The following is an 18,255-nucleotide window of genomic DNA, read 5'->3' on the forward strand; positions in this document are numbered from 1 at the left end:
ATCTAACAATTAACATCGAATTTAAGTTGTTAACCAATTATAATATGCGTGGACATCAAAATAAGCATAGATAAACATGTAAAGTACATACACAATGAGCAACTTATAGAAAAATAAAGACACAATACCACAAGACAATACTAGATGTGTCATCAAAGTGGGCCTCTCCAGGGCACCATTGCTAAAAACGATCCACTAGAAAAATAGTTGTACAAATTACACAACACAACCCTTCAACTAATGTTGTAATCTTGTACTCAAGCCTCCAAGCTTCTACTAACAACCAACTTGGCAAGTCTTTTCTCTATTCAAACCACTGAATCCATAATCAACCACCAATTGCATCTTCAAACTATCATGGCTAAATATGGATGTACTCCAATGATTCCCACATCTCCAATCAACTTTCAACACTCAAAAGTAGTGATGGGTGTGATGGGAATAATCATCACTCCATGATTTGGCCATGATGAGAGTAAGGAGAAATGAGAGGTGTTTAGCTCTACCAATTTGTTGGGTTTCTCTCAACTTTCAAATGTGAAGGTTGAATTTCTTGGAAAATGATGTATATATATGACAGGTATAGGCTAGAACAACATGTGAGAACCTAAAATAATTCTCTCAAGTTCAAGCATTTTGCCCGATGGAAGGTCTAGTGAAGATCCTGCAAAATGCTTCTTAATTGATTTTCAAAATCTCGCCCTATGCTAACTTCGTGGCACTAAACTTCATTTCAAATGGTCCCACAAAATGCAAAATACAAACTATTTTGCATACCTCTCAAAGCCTACAATCAATCATCAAAAAAGAGAAATTAAAATATGCGAGTCCACCACTTCCAATAGACTCCTCCAACATACATGTATCCTTTATATCCTCAAAATGATGATGACACATCTCTTCTTTCTTAGTCTCTACAACACAACCACACCACATGTCCGCAACCCACCAAACCCATATATACACCCATAGACACAAACAAACCCACAAGCCGCCGACCACTAGCCAGTATATGGTAGACATACCCATACTCAATTGGGCATTACACCCACCATCAAGCATATTGGTGAAAATCAATCAAAGTATAAATCAATATAATTTGGGGAAAAAAGAAAGAGAGAAAGGCAACATACCTGAGTTTGTGGGTTTCAATCTATGATGTGTAAAAATCTCTTTCTCTGCACTAGCAAGATCGACCACCTCCTTCTTGCTAAAATTGGCACGAGCTCGAGAGCTCCAGAATTATGGTGAACCTAGATAGAGCGTGGTGTAGAGTGAGTGAATAGAGAGAAAGGAATGCATAGAAAAATAAATTCTTTTTTATTTTTTTTATTTATTGTCTAGCAAGGAAAAAGCATCGCCAATCAACCCCATGTTAAAATTGTGGAATAAAATATTAATACTATGCTTGAATTTTTTTTCAGCCTTTAATATTTGTTAAATATTAAAATGGCTACATTGATGTGAATGTTCTTATTCTTGATATTTATGTATAGATTTACTTTATTTTTTAAGAATTAAAAAAATAATTATTTTAATGATGTATTAAATGAACCTTACCCTCTATCTAAAAGATGAAAAATTATTAAATCTACTAAAGGATTACTGAGATAGTTCTCTTAAGTCCTTCCAAACAATAAAACATTGTTACCTATACAAATATGATATCATCTAATAGTTTTCTTCTTTTGTATTTTTTTTTTATGCTACGTAAGAAATTGTGACATCAATCACCACAATTGAATAGGTGGCAGTGCATTAAAATAAAGTGGAGAAAAGCCCTGTAATTCACATCATTAAGATTGTTGGGTTTGCAGTAATTATCTTTTGAGCTTCTTCGGGCCACTCACATGATACTGTCTTATTGGATTTTTAATTTTGTGCTATTGCACACTAACAGTTTCACATAGGTTCATGTGAGCTAAACAAGATTTCAATTGAAATTGTAAAATTATGTGTTTTACAGTTTTAATTAAAAATAAAAACATTTTCAAAATATATTTATGGAGTATACAATAACAAATGTATAACAAGATTTATCCCATAAATCCGTCTCAGAGTTGAATAATAAAAGATTTTAATCTTTGTACTTATGGGACGGATAGGAGCTTAGGCAGTTAGCCTAGGCCTAAAGCTACCTTGATAGTGATGATTACAAGTTATTCTCCTCCCATCACTTGATTATTAGTTTTTTTTTTTTTTTTTGTATGGAGAATTTTCAATTATATTAATTATTGTTTCTTATATTTTAGTAAACTATTTGATTAATTAGCGTACCTAGGTATTAGGAAAATTATTCTAATGGCCTCCACGTGACTTTTGACTTTAATCGTGGATTACAAAGTCTAAGGTCCAAGGTCCATGATTCCAGGACTACATAGAGACAACCATTACTTAATCGTTTGATGCTCTGAGATTAAAAATAAATAAATAAATAAATAAAAATTCATAGAACTCAAATAGCAGCACCATGCCTTTGTTGTGGTTCTGCTCTTTTATTACAATTTTACTTTCCAGCTTTAACAGCCATTGAATAGCACGCCATGCCTTTGTTTGTCTGTAGACTGTAGTGTAGGTCACATCCACTTGCCATTGTTTGATTTAGTTGCATTAATATGAGAGTCTGCCAGCTTGTTGGGATGCACGGCCATTGTGGCATATGGAGTTGCACCTGTTGGAATAAATCATGGTTTCTATAGTTTCTTGCCGTGTTATGCGGCAAAGGTTTTAATAGAAGCACATCATAATAAGATTAAGAAAGACTAAAACCGAATTCAACTTCAGTCAAACTGGAGCCCGGCCCTTAAAAGATAATTCAAACTTAGAGAATTTGTTTTGTAATAATTGTTATTTATCATCAGATCGAAACATCAATTAATCTAATTTTAAGTATATGTTTACTCCTTTACTAGCAATGAGTATGATAGATAATTCAAAAGCAACTGACAGAGCTATATTTATAAAATCAAATAGAAAGAGAAAAAATGTATGCTAAAAAAGAGTTAGGAACCTTTTGTGAGCAATATGGGTTTGAACCATTAATTGCTCCATCTAGGAAAAGAACAAAAGAAAAGAGAGATATGGATAGATACAAGAATAGTAATGGAAAAATGACAGATATAAAGATATTATTTGCTTTAAATGTGGGAAAAATGGACATATTAGTAGATACTGTAACTTTCAAAGAAAGATAAATAAACTTGACTTATCAGGAAAAATAAAAGGTAAATTAATGAGTATATTAGAACAGACTGATAGTGATGAAACAGATAATGAAATTCATCAGATAGATAATTGTGATATTACCTCAGAATCGACAGACACTTCTTCAGATAATGGAAAAATTAAATTATGTAATTGTAATAATCCTGATAACTATTATTGTAAAGAAAATTAAAAATAAGTGTTTTAACTAAACAAGAAAATATAATAATGGACTTAATAGACAAACTTTCGGATTCACAGTCTAGGAAGGATTATTTATCTAAATTAAAAGAATCCCTAACCCAAGTTGACACATTTGAAACAAATTTAAAGGATTATAAGTCAACTTATAATTTTTCAGAGATTACTGATAGATTTAAACCCAACAAACCTACAACTGTGACAGATTTACAAATAGAAATTAACAACTTAAAAAATGAACTAAAGGAATTAAAATCAAAAAATTTAATCTTAAAAGGCATGGTCGACCAGATAGCTACACAAGTAATTAGCATAAAAGATAGAATTAAATTATGTAATAAACCCCTAATAGACTCCTCTCTTCCTGACAGGCAAAATTATAATGGTGAAACTTCTCACAAAGATGAAGATGAATTTTTAAATATAATTGACAGAATGATATTCCAGAAATGGTACACTGAAATAACCTTGGTTGTTGATAAAGAATTCTCATTGACAGTTATTGCCCTTGTTAATTCAGGTGCTGATATGAATTGAATACAAGAAGAATTAATACCTTCCAAGTATTATGAATCAAAAACAAACAGATTAACTCAGGCTAATGGTGATAGACTTAAAATTAGTAATAAACTAACTGAGGCTTATATATATAATAATGGAATCAATCTCAGAACACCGTTCTTTTTGACAAATAAGTTATCCTCTAAAGTTATATTAGGAAATCCTTTTTTGGCTTTACTTTACCTTTTTTTCACGACAAACAATGGAATATGTACTAATATTTTGGAAACAGAAGTATTTTTTAAGTTCCTCCTACCCTCAATCCCTAAGAATATACATTTGCTAAAAGAAATTTCTATCTCAAAGGCCACTGATAAAATTGAGCCAGTAACAAATGATGAGACTCCCACAATGGTAGAAAATAATGTTCTTCTACCCAGTAGTAGTAGCATGCAAATATATATAGATATACATATATATATAAAAAATAATAATAATTCCTACCTTTGTTGACTAGTCTTTCTTCTAGTCTTCTTCCCTTGTACCTAGCTTCCTACGAATCCTTTCATTACTCTAAACTTTGTCTTTATTATCCTTGCCTTGTACTATAGTATTATGACTTTTGTTCTTTCCTCCACTAGAAATAATATTTGCTCAAACCATATTGTTATAATTAGTTAATTTTAAAATTAACAGTCAATTGCCTGGCAAGCAAGATAGCCATTCCAAGGCTAAAATCCTAGATCAAATTCTGTCAAAATAGAAATCTTTACTACAGATTTCAGATAAAGCATGAAGGCGTCTCAATAAGAGACAATATTCCTTCAGAATACAAGGTCAGTAATGACAGTGTATTCTTGTGGTGATCAATAAAGATTTATCAGACTTTATAACAGATCCAGGCTAGGATAGTCTAGACAGATACAGACAGATTTCAAAACACAGACATCGAATCCACTACTGTCTACACTACTATTTACTAGCATTCGAATCCAGACAAGTGAGTACATAAAAGAGTTCAGACAAAGACAGAACAGATTTTAAGTCACTACTGTTCACCAGCATGCGTAAAAGACTTTAAAAGATTCTCAGACAGACTACTGTTTAGGATTTACTTTTACTATTCAAGATTCCACAAGATCAGACAGACTACTGTTCAGGATTTACTTTTACTATTCAAGATTCCACAAGATTCTACCGACAGATTAACTTGAGTTCACTTTATCTAACTCAAGTTACTTTTGAAGACTTATCATGGTTTATTTCATCTATAAAAGGACAGACTCCGAAGACAGAAGACAGGTCCAAGTTTTAGGTCCAATTCTCAGGTTCCAACTTCCAGTAAAAAGTTTAGGTCAAAGATAGTTCTCTCCCTTTCTCATAAAGACTTTTGTAATCCCTTTCTCTTGTAATCTTGTAACCCTTCCCTTCTAGATAGATAATCTTGTAACCTTTTTACAGATTTTACTTTGTAATCTTGTAACTCTTTAATGAAAATATTTAATGTTAGCCAAAAAGAGATAGATCAAGTAAAGAAAAAGGAAGAACTAAAATCAACCAACCCACTTAAAGTTAATAAAAGAAAAAGGAAACAAAAGGATATCATAATGAAATTAATAGATAATCTACCTAATCAAGATCAAAAAGACTATTTACTAAGTCTAAAAGAATCTATAGACATACCTATTGCCTGTATTAGATGTAAGAAATATGGACACCATATTACAGAATGTAGAAAACAAGAAAAAGCCAAAAAAGAAAAAGACAAGCAAGAAAAGAAAAAAAAGAAAAAAGATGACGTAGAATCAGTAAAACCTGTAGCCATACAAGACTTAATGACAGAAGCAAAGATAATAAAACAAGAAATTAAAAATATTAAAGAAGATAATTTCGTAGATATAAAGAAATAGAATTTTGAAGAAATAATGAACTTGAAAGAATTTCCTAGACCCATGATAAAAACCCCTTTATTAGGAAAAGATAATTGCAATAGAGAGAATTTCTTTAGTTTAATTAACAGAGTAATCTTTCAAAAATGGCATACAGAAATCACTTTAGTAATTAATAAAGAATTTTCTTTGACAAAAATTGCTTTAATAGACTCATGTACTGACATGAATTGTATACAAGAAAGATTAATTCAGGCAGCTACTAGATTAATTAATCATAAATTATCTAATGAGATATGTGATCTTTCTTCCAAAGTTATTTTAAATTATTTAATGGAAACAGAAAAGGAAATTAAAACTAATGTAACTAACCGTACCTTTTACTTTCATCCTACCTTTTATTCCAAAAGAAATTAGTTTAGACTCAGGTGATGACTACAAGTTATTTTCCTCCCGTCACTTGATTATTAGTTTTTTTTTTTTTTTTTTTTTATGGAAAATTTTCAATTATATTAATTATTGTTTCTTATATTTTAGTAAACTATAAGGTTTTCTGAGGTTAAGCTAGATTTTCAAAAAGCGTATGACCGTTTGTAATGGAACTTTTTAATCATTGTGCTTAAGGCATTTTGGTTTAGTGCTAAATTCACAAGTTTGATCCATCAGTGCCTCTCTACTGTCCATTCTCAATTTTGCTCAATGGTGGCCAATGCCCAAGCTTCACACCATCACAGGGGATCAGACAGGGGGATCCCATATCCCCATATCTCTTCATCTTGGGTAGTGAAGTGCTAATGAGGCTAATCAACAGAGAAATCTCTCTTGGGCGGCTGTTTGCTGTTAAAGTCTCAGGTAATGCCCATTCTATTTCCAAACTTTGTTATGCTGATGATTTAATTCTATTCTGTAAAGCTAAAATGTCTGAGCTTAATGTTCTAAAAAATTGTTTGGAGAAATATTGTGACTGGTCGGGACAGGTCATTAGTGTGGAAAAGTTTGGGGTTTTTCCTTCTAAGGGAGTCAGCCAACAATTTTTAAATCAAATTAAAAGCTGTTGGGGTATAAACAAACTTCCCCAAACTCAAAATACCTGGGTGTGCCTCTGTTCTTCTCGGCAAGTAGATCCAGGGATCTAAACCCAATCAAAGAGAAGTTAGAAAATAAACTCTCGGGTTGGAAGAGTAAAAACTTATCCTGGCAAGGTAGAGCAACCCTCATCAAATCAGTTGCTCAAGCCATTCAAGCCTATTCAATGACAGCCATTCAATTTCCTAGAGAGCTTTGCAAGCTCCTGGATGCTGTTGTTAGATGGTTCTGGTGGACCCAAAAATCTAATTCCGGCTCGTTCATGACACCCATTGCTTGGTCGTCCTTATGCTGGCCCCTAAAGGAAGGAGGTTTGGGTTTTAGAAAATTCTGGGACTTCAATCAAGCTCGACTTTCCAAGCTAGCCTGGTGGATTCTTTCAGAGAAAGATTGTTTATGTGTTAAGGTGCTCAGAGAAAAATACAAATTAAGGGGCAACTGGCTCAACCATAAGACTGTGGGGTTTCCCTCCAAGATTTGGAGAAGTGTAGAAGGTACGAAATCTCTGCTTACTTGCAATGCTTGCTTGCTGNTAAACTCACCGTTGATTTGCAATTTTGAAGGTTTGTCCTTATTTAGACGTTTTCTATTTTGCATGCAATAGCAGACGCAATACAATTTTTAGTTTGTTTGTTTGTGAGTATCCAAATGTTTGCTTCAAAATTCCTCCCTTTGTTTTATTTATTTATTATTTTTTATTTTTTGCTCTAAGAAAATTTACTTATCATGTTTCCATTTTTTTTCAACATATTTATATTTGTACTATTCACTGTTCACTCAATATAAATATCTATTAAGCTTTCAAACTTGCTCTAAAAAAACTATCATGCTATTTAAATTTTATATCACTTATGTTTTAATGATTTAATTTTTAATTTATTGATATCTTTTTGTAGGATCTTCGTATACCTAGTTGACTCTATCTGAATGAATGTGTCATAGATGCATAGGTAATGATTTCTTCCCCTATACCAATTATAATTTCTTAAATTCTCTTTGCGCATTCATGCATGTTTGTCAATCACCTCACTAAAAAGAATTTGTTTATTTCTTTTTTTCTTTGAAATTTCGATAATTGGTTTTGAGGATTAGACATTGGTTTGTTTTATAAATTAAAATCTTGTGCATTTCGAGTTAGCTTAGCTCAGGAGGCCAGAAGAAGAGAAGAATCCAAGGTCTGGAAAGGGGCTTATCCTTCCATGACCTCTCACCTGATCCAAAACGATTGTATTTAGATGTAATTTTTGCTGGTTGTACTCTATGTTGTTTTTCAATCTCCTGATGAATGAAAGTTGGGACGAAATGGCTAAATAACCATAAAATCCTAACAATATAATTAGTTGTCAACGTTTTCAAACTATTTTTTTTTTAGCACCTCGAGTCTCAGAAAATCGAGTTATGCGCTCATACCTCGAGTCTTTGATGCTCGATTTTTATAGTTTGACCTGGCCTAGTTCCACGTGGCATCCCACGTGGAACTCGAGTCTCAGAGACTCGAGGTCCAAATAAAAAAATTTCAAAACATTTCAAGTATCCGTCTCTCATCTACAAACCAAAATACCCAAAAAAAAAAAAAAAATCAGATCACAGAGAGGGAGAAAGAATCTAGAAAAAGATGCTAAAATTACATATATGTGTTCATCAGAAAAAAAAAAAAAAAAAAAAAAAAAAAAAAAAAGAGAGAAACCCGCTCCAGGCCGGCAAACCCAGAAACGGCGCGACCGGCGCCGGGTCGCGCGGCCAGGGTCGCGCGCGACCCAGGGCTCGCGCGCGACCCAGGGCTCGCGCGGCCCGAGTCGCGCGCGACCCAGGGCTCGCGCTGCCCGAGTCCTGGGTCGCGCAGGCCGCGCGACCGCTGCGACCCGGGCCGCGCGAGCCCTGGGTCGCGCCGACCCTGGCCGCACTGCGGCCCCGGTCGCGCCGTTTCTGGGTTTTTCTTTTTTTTTTTTTTCTTCTGGCTTTCGGCTTCTTTCTTCAGTTCTTCTTCAGGGTTTTTTTTTTTTTTTTTCTTCATGCTCTGATTTCTTTATGGGTGGCTGTGGGTTATATATATGCTTAGACCTCGAGCCTCAAAAACTCGAGTTCCACGTGAGATGCTACGTGGAACTAGGCCAGACAAACTATAAAAATCGAGCATCAAAAACTCGAGGTATGAGCGCATAACTCGATTTTCTGAGACTCGAGGTGCTAAAAAAAAAAATAGTTTGAAAACGTTGACAACTAATTATATTGTTAGCATTTTATGGGTAGTTACCCATTTCGTCCTGAAAGTTGACGTTTTCATATAAAAAAATAAAAAAAAATCTTGTGCATTTGCACATGTTTCGAAGCTAGTCAGAAAATAAAGTCCCCAACCTCGTTTAATGTGATTTTTTTTTCTTAAAATAATCATATATTTTGATTTGTTTTTAACTATAGGAATAAAATAAATACAGTAGTTTAGCCATCTTAATGTCATGTTGGCAAACTTAAAATAAACCGGTGAGTGCCTATTTGTGTATATATCTATACTATTATTTAAAGAATTTTTTTTGTTTAGATTTTTCATTTTTATGGTTTTAAAATGTCGTTGTGTCTTTATATGTTTAAGTAGAAACAAAATTAAAGGACAATCTGGTAAAAATACAACTCTAACTCCTATAAAAATATTGCCTAAAAAATAGGGTTATTTTCCTGTTGATTTTCAAATTATTTTATCAACTTATAAATTAAAATTTCAAAATAAAAATTATATATATAAAATAAAAACATGTTTTTTTTTAAGTTACAAAATAGGACTCCTAAAAAAAAGTCTCATCGCAAGCGCGAAAGGCGTGTGATAAGGTTAATGTGTGTGTATATATATATATTTACTAAAATCACTGATTGAAACCTCTTGGTATTTTTAAGACATAAATTATTTAAATATTTATTTCCACACTGAAATATCAAATTACAAATAAATAAATAAATAAATAAATAAATTTGGCTTAGGTAATTTATCTAATGAAATGGTTATTGTGTTATTTATTTCATCAATTTGTTTGATAGGAAATGAGTAAACATATACTTAAAATTAGATTAATTGATGTATCGGTCTAATAATAAATAACAATTATTACAAAACAAGCTCTATAAGTTTGAATTATCTTTTAAGGGCCGGGCTCAAGTTTGACTGAAGTTGAATTCGGTTTTAGTCTTTCTTAATCTTATTATTGTGTGCTTCTATTAAAGCCTTCTACGCATAACACGGCAAGAAACTATAGAAAACATGATTTATTCAAACAGGTGCAACTCCATATGCCACAGTCAAGCTGGCAGACTCTCATATTAATGCAACTAAATCAAACAATGGCAAGTGGATGTGACCTACACTACAGTCTACAGACAAACAAAGGCATGGCGTGCTATTCAATGGCTGTTAAAGCTGGAAAGTAAAATTGTAATAAAAGAGCAGAACCACAACAAAGGCATGGTGCTGCTATTTGAGTTCTATGAATTTTTATTTATTTATTTATTTTTAATCTCAGAGCATCAAACGACAAAGTAATGGTTGTCTCTATGTAGTCCTGGAATCATGGACGTTGGACCTTATACTTTGTGATCCACGATTAAAGTCAAAAGTCACGTGGAGGCCATTAGAGTAATTTTCCTAAAACCAAGGTTCGCTAATTAATCAATTTTTTTTTTTTGTGTTTTCTTAAAACTATGCAATACTTCTTGAGCGAGAGCCATATTTTCTATTATCCAGCGATTTGGCATAAAAGCTACTTGAGCTAGATCCACCATTTTTGAAAGGAGGGGTCTTAGCCTGTTAACAATGATTTTGGAGATCACCTTATAGCACACATTGCACAGACTAATAGGCCGGAATTGGTTAAAATTACATGCTCCCTTCTTCTTTGGAATTAGAGAGATGAAGGTCTGGTTAAACTCTTTAAGCAACCTTCCTTCTTTGAAAAAACTTTGAGTGGCTGACACGATTTGATCCCCTACTGTCTCCCAATAGTGTTTGTAGAAAAGCCCTGGGAAACCATCTGGCCCCAGTGCTTTAAGAGACTTCATCTCAAATATAACTTTCCGTATTTCATCTCTCGTTGGCACCCTGCATAGTTCATCGTTTTCAATATTTGTGATGCATGTCTCTATTAAGTTTTCCAAATTTTCCGGAATATTAGGAGAACCAGTTTGATAAAGAGCCTTAAAATTCTCAATAAAATACTTTTGAATATCTTCCCCATCATTTATCCAGGATCCATCCTCCAATTTTCTTGAATACAATTTCTCCTTCTTCTAATCAAAGTTGAGAGATGGAAGAAACGAGTATTCCGATCACCCTCTCTTATCCAAATTTCTCTAGATTTTTGTTTCCATTTTAGATCCTCTCTTGCCAACCATTCATCCAATTCTAAACTCAGCAAAGCTTCAAGCTCCAAATTTTCTTTTGTGGCCTCTAAACTCTGAATTTTCGCTATCTTTTGCTCCAATTCTTTAATTCTCTCTCTTGAACTTCCAAAACAGCTCTTATTCCATCTTTTAAGATCTCTCCTAGTTGCATCCAGTTTTTTGGCCAATTTAAGACTTTGAGGGCCATCTACTCTCGTTTGCCAAGCACTTAAAACTACTTATTTATTTGATTCATCCCTAGTCCACATAGCCTCAAAACAAAAAGGCTTATCAAGATATGTGATCTCCATATGGGTATCTAAGAGGATTGGGTTGTGATTAGAACACGCATTTACAAGATGCCGAATGCCTGCCTTAGGGAAGAGAGTCTGCCATTCTTGATCACATAAACACTGATCTAACCTCTACCTAATATTTGCGAGACCTTCACGTCTATTGGACCAGGTAAAGGACGGGCCAATAAAATCTAGATCAATGGCACCCGTATTATTTATAAAATCCTTGAGACTGTTAACTGAGCTTTCCCCTACATGCCGTCCTCCTTTTTTCTCCTTTAAGCCCTTGATGCTATTGAAGTCACCCATTACTGCCCAAGGCCCTGAAAAAGATTTTGCCAATTCTTCAACCTTTGCCCAAAATTTTTTCCTTTTGGCTCTCCTAGGAGGACCATATACATAGAACAACATCCATGGAGATCTTTCTGGATCAGAATAGATTAGTGAAGCAATTACATTGCTGTCTGAATAGACTATCTCCAAATCAACACCCATTCTCCAAAACAAGGCTAAACCCCCAGCCCGTCCATTGGGTTCCACATAAAAACAGTCAAAGAAGTTTAAACGGGTTTTGATACTATTAATTCTAGGTGACTGGACTTTTTTTTCATATAAGAACACCAAATTCGGGTTTGAAGCTCTTATTAGCTCCTTTAGAGCTCTTACTTTTGAATCTCTACCTATACCTCTACAATTCCAGGCTAACAAACGGATGCTGAGATTAAAAGAAACCACAGCTTGACAACTCAACCAGCCCAGAACAACCAAAGGACCACAACCTAGCACAATCACAGCAAAAAGAAGGGGAAATATGAATCTTACCAATAAGGGCGTCGATCCACTCACTAGCCGATGAAATTGGGCGATTCTTGCAACAAGTCCCCACGAACGACAAAGGGCCGCTGAACAAAGACTTCCAACCAAACCCACTGAGGTGCAAAGCAAGTCTCCTCCCTAATCAAAATCGTGAGATTTGGGAGTAATAAGTGGGTATGAAATCTGAGATTTGGGACAAGAAAGTTGGGAAGGATTGATGGGAAATATTGATGGGTATGGCTTCTGAGATTTAGGTATGAGATCTAGGTTTTGGTTATGAAAAGGACCCACACAATGGTGGGGAGAGGAAACCACATAGAGATGGTGGAGAAAGAAAAAACTGAGGTGGAGCAGCCACACGGAGGTGGAAGGTAGGACCATACGAAGATGGTAGAGAGCACCACACGGAGGTGGAGAGAAATACCACTACGGAGGTGGAGAGAAATACCACTACGGAGGTGGAGAGAAAAAAAGGATCACAGCCTTTTTAGACAATGAATAATTGGAACTTAGAAAATAGTAGAGTAGTATGGATTATATGCTAATAGTTTAGATTCAACAATCCTCCTCGTAGACCTAATAGTTTCTCATGAAACAAGTCCATTAACAAAAACATTATACGAAAGCTAGTTTTAATCATTTGATAGTTTCCAGAATCAAAATAAAGTGGAGCACAGCCCAATAATTTACATCATTAAGACTAATGGGTTGCAGAAATTGATGGGACTGACGAAGTAGATCATGGAAGAGGTAATCTGGACCGACGAGACAAGCCTTTAATGACGAGCATACACTTCACTGACGACTCTAAACATTTCATTCAATGCCATCAATAAATGTCAGGGACGGTTACAAAACCAGTCAGACCGTTGGGACAAAATTAAAAACACATGATGAGGCCAGAAAACGTTACCTAGAGGGATATTAAGAACCACTATAATTGCCCAACGACTAGAGACTATGACAAGAGATATAAAGCCCTCACGCCCAAACAAAAGGTATGAACATATTGAGATTGATACTATTTGATTGCTTACTCTTGAGTAATTTTTGACACTGACTTTGGTATCGGAGACGCTGTGATAGGCACCACACTGGTGACCGTCCTCGAGAAAACATCTTTGCAAGAGGCCGAAGATCATTTCTGTCTACATACATTGACTGACGAATTCACACTTCATCAGTTTGGCGCCATCTGTGAGAAACGACATTTTCATGTTCAAACTCGAACTAGTGGTCTCCCATTCTTATTCTTTTTGGATGGAGTCCAATCAAGATTCTCCAGCCCTAGCTCAACAAGTTCAGGCTCTTACAGCCACAATCGAAAAGCAGACTAGGCAAAACTAGGAAATGAAGCTACGGCTTCAGCAGGAGGAAAATCGTTCGAGGGGAAATCAGGAAGACGAATGGGATAGCTACAAAAGAAATGACCATCGAGGGCAAAACACTCCCGCCGGGCAAAATTCAGACCTTCTTCGGGAGATGAGGAGGGAGATGGACGAACTTAGGAATGCCATCAAGGAAAAAACGGAGCGGAGTGTAGATCGGATGGTCCAAGCGACGGATTCGCCATTCACAACAGCAGTCCTCGATTGTCCAGTGCCGTCAAAATTTCGGTTACCTCAACTCGAGCCCTTTGATGGGCTGAAAGACCCCCAAGATCACCTAAATACCTTTAAAATGATCCTGGGACTTCAGCAACCCCCAGATGAAATATTGTGTCGTTCCTTCCCAACAACACTCAAGGGAGCTGCCCGGGAGTGGTTCACGAAGTTACCAACGTCGTCCATCGACACATTCGAGCAGTTGAGCAACGCCTTCCTGCGTCACTTTATTGGGGGACAACGACTAAAGAGAACCGTGGATCACTTGCTCACCATCAGGCAGGGAGAAAAGGAAACGTTGAGGTCATATGTGAAACGCTTTACCAGGGAGACACTGGAAGTAGACGAGGCTGACGATATGGTGCAGTTGACAACCTTCAAGGCAGGGTTGAGGTCTAGGGATCTCGTTACCTTACTCGCGAAGAACCCCCTAAAGACGATGGCTGAAATGCTCCTCAAAGCACAGAAGTACATGAATGCTAAGGACCTGTTGGCTGCTATCAGGGACGGAGATAAACTGGAGGACAAAAGGAGAAGGGAAGACGACCGTAGAGGACAAAAGCGGGACCGTCCGGATCGTCGAAATAATAACGGAGTCAGAAGAAAAGATGATAAAAGTCCACAAACGGTAAAATTCACCCCTCTTGTTATGCCTGTTGACAAAATTTTGACGCAGATTAAAGATGAACACTACCTTAAATGGCCACGGCCATTGCACTTGTCCCTGAGCGTCCGTGACAGGAGTAAGTATTGTCGATTTCACAAAGATCATGGCCATTACACCGAAGATTGTAGGGATCTTAAAGAGCAAATAGAGGAATTGATACGAAAAGGTAGGTTGCAGAAGTTTATAAAGAAGGGAGAGTACAACAAATTCCGAGACGAAAACAAAGGCCAACATGAGTCCTCGTCCAAGAGCAGAAGCCGTCAGTCCCAGCCTCCTCAAAATGTGATCGGGAAAATACAGACAATCGCAAGGGGGCCTATCACAGGAGGCTCATTCAAATCACTTAAGAAAGTGCACCAACGACAGGTGAACAGCGTCCACATGACACCCCCGTTGAAACAAAGACGAACCGATCAGGACATGATTTTCAATGAAGGAGATGCATGGGGAGTAAAGCAACCTCACAACAACCCCCTAGTCATAGCACTTACAATAGAAGATTTCATCACAAAAAGGATCCTCGTGGACAATGGAAGTTCCGCTGACATCATTTATTTTCCTGCATCACAGCAACTGAAATTGGATCTAAGAAGACTACATCCGTTTGATTCCCCCCTCGTTAGCTTCAGCGGTGACAGAGTATATCCCAAAGGCGTAGTGACGCTGGCTGTAACAGTGGGAACATACCCGAAGTAGTTAACTCGTCAGATAGACTTCTTGGTAGTAGATTGTCCCTCGTCATATAACTTCATTATTGGGAGGCTAGCGCTCAACAAGTGGAAGGCGTCCACATCCACCTACTGCCTGAAAGTAAAATTCCCAACGGAAAATGGTATTGGTGAAGTTAAAGGAGACCAAGTTCTAGCTCGGGAATGTTACCAAGCTGTTTTAGCAGCTAAGGAAAACCACATGTGGACAATAGAAGACAAAGAGGAAGAAAAGGTAGAGGCATTGGAAGCAGTGGAGCTGATCAAAGGGGAAGCAACGAAAACAACCAGAACAGGGACGACCCTGAGTCCTGAGATGAGAACGAAGCTCATTCAGTTTCTTAGGGAGAACTTAGACGTCTTTGCTTGGAGCCATGACGACATGCCAGACATATCTCCAGAAGTCATCCAACACAGGTTGAATGTAGACCCAGAGAGAAAGCCCATCAAGCAGAGACGAAGAACCTTTGCACCCGAAAGAGACCAAGCTATCACTGACGAAGTGAGCAAACTCTTGATGGTAGGCTTCATTAGGGAGGTATATTATCCAGATTGGCTTGCAAACGTCGTTCTAATAAAGAAAGCAAATGGGAAATGGAGGATGTGTGTAGACTTCACGGACCTAAACAAGGCTTGCCTGAAGGACAGCTTTCCTCTTCCAAGAATAGACCAGCTCGTAGACTCTACGACTGGGCACAAGCTGTTGACGTTCATGGACGCGTTCTCAGGGTATAACCAGATAAAAATGGCTGACGAGGACCAGGAGAAAACCGCCTTCATCACCAGTCAAGGGCTCTACTGTTATAAGGTAATGCCGTTTGGACTGAAGAACGCAAGGGCAACTTATCAGAGATTGGTAAATAAAATGTTCATCAAGCAGATAGGCAAGAATATGGAGGTGTACGTCGACGATATGCTCGTCAAAAGCAAGGAAGAGCTTGCACATCTGGACGACCTTAAGGAGACATTTGATACCCTCAAACAATACCAAATGAAGCTGAACCCTGGTAAATGTGTTTTTGGTGTTGCCTCCGAAAAATTCCTGGGATTTATGGTGTCTTAGAGAGGAATAGAAGCAAATCCTGAGAAGGTACAGGCCATAATCAATATGGCATCACCTAAGAACGTCAAGGAGGTCCAGAAGCTCACAGGTCGGATTGCAGCACTCAACAGGTTGGTCTTTAGAGTAACGGACAAATGCTTGCCATTCTTTAAGACCCTGAAGCAAGCTTTTGAATGGACCGACGAATGTGAAGCGGCATTCCAAGAGCTCAAACATTACCTTAGCAATCCGCCACTTCTAAGCCCGTCCAAAGAAGGTGAAAACTTGTATTTGTACTTAACAGTATCATCTACAGCCGTCAGTGCAGCCTTAATCCGAAAAGAAGATAGGAAACAACTCCCAGTTTACTACGTCAGCCAAGCTTTCCAGGGAGCTGAATCCAGGTACCCAAAAATCGAGAAAATCACGTTCACATTGATAGTAGCCTCACGCAAGCTCAGGCAATACTTCCAGGCAAATCCAATCTTAGTGATGACGGATCAACCCATCAAGAAGTCTATGAGCAAGCTCGAAGCAGCTGGGAGGATGGTCCAATGGGCGATTGAACTCAGCCAATTCGACATGGAGTACCATCCTAGGACGGCTATTAAAGCACAAGCGTTGGCAGACTTCATCGCCGAGTTTACCCATCCAGACGAGCCCAACCATGCCAGCGAGGACAAAACATGGGTAATGCAAACTGATGGCTCGTCAGCCCAAAAAAGAGGGGGAGTAGGGGTAGTCATAACCACCCCTGACGGAGAAGTATTGAGATATGGAGTTCAGCTAAAATTCCCAGCCACCAATAACGAGGCTAAGTACGAAGGAATTCTGACAGGCCTAAGGCTCGGAAAAGAGCTTGGGGCCAGGAACCTGCTGGTCCAGAACGACTCAAAGTTAGTAATTGGGCAGATCAAAGGAGAATACGAAGCAAAAGAAGAAAGAATGCAGAAATACCTTAAATTGACGAAGCACTTGACGAAAGAATTCGAAAAAGTGGAGTTCACCCAAATCCCGAGAAGCCAGAATAGGGCCGCAGACGAAGTTTCAAAGATAGTCTCGTCGGAAGAAACAGAATCAAAGGCAGACTTGATGATTGAGATACAAAAAAACCCCAGCATAAAAGAAATTTTAACATTCGCAGTCCAGAGCGAAAGTAGCTGGATGACGCCCATCATGTCCTTCCTCCAGGATGGACACCTACCTCAGGACGCAGGTGAAGCCAGGAAGATTAAGAAGAGAGCCAGATTCACGATTCTCAATGACGCCTTATACAAAAGAGGTTTCTCCATGCCCTACTTGAGGTGCGTTGACGAAGGAGAGGCCGAATACGTCCTAAGAGAGGTCCATGAAGGAATTTACGGAGACCATGCAGGACCAAGATCCTTGGTGAGAAAGATTATGCGAGCAAGGTACTTCTGGCCAACCATGCAAGATGACGCATCAAGGTTCGTCAAGAAATGTGACAAATGTCAGAGGTTCGGGAATATTCAACGGCTGCCATCAGAAAAGCTGACGACGATGACATCTCCATGGCCATTTGCACAATGGGGAATCGACATCGTTGGCCCCCTGCCTCAAGGCAAAGGTCAGGTAAAATTCTTATTAGTTGCTATTGATTATTTTACTAAATGGGTTGAAGCAGAGGCATTGGCGACCATCACCGAGACCAAAATCTAGGATTTCGTCTAGAAGAATATAATCTACAGATTCGGGATTCCACGGACGATCATATCAGACAACGGGCGACAGTTCGATTGCTAGGGTTTCAGAGACTTCTGCTCAGGCCTAGGCATCAAGAACCAATTTTCATCACTAGGCCACCCACAAGCAAATGGACAGATGGAAGTGACGAACCGCACGCTGCTCGAGATCAT

General features: G+C 37.5%; 1 protein-coding gene and 1 long non-coding RNA gene across 2 annotated transcripts; both read left to right on the plus strand.

Annotated features, from left to right (window-relative positions):
- Positions 1–6,356: 6,356 nt before the first annotated feature.
- LOC136062929 (uncharacterized) lies at positions 6,357–10,540 on the plus strand. Its single transcript, XR_010624660.1, has 3 exons — positions 6,357–6,647; positions 7,778–7,831; positions 10,149–10,540. It is a non-coding gene; the product is annotated as an uncharacterized LOC136062929 (long non-coding RNA).
- A 3,168-nt stretch (positions 10,541–13,708) lies between these two features.
- Positions 13,709–15,325, plus strand: LOC136063094 (uncharacterized). The gene has a single exon (XM_065763001.1). The coding sequence runs from the start codon at positions 13,709–13,711 to the stop codon at positions 15,323–15,325; it is 1,617 nt and encodes a 538-aa protein (XP_065619073.1).
- Positions 15,326–18,255: the final 2,930 nt, after the last annotated feature.

Source organism: Quercus suber, unplaced genomic scaffold (assembly GCF_002906115.3).
Source record: "Quercus suber isolate HL8 unplaced genomic scaffold, Cork oak 2.0 scaffold_20, whole genome shotgun sequence".
Lineage (NCBI taxonomy): Eukaryota > Viridiplantae > Streptophyta > Magnoliopsida > Fagales > Fagaceae > Quercus > Quercus suber.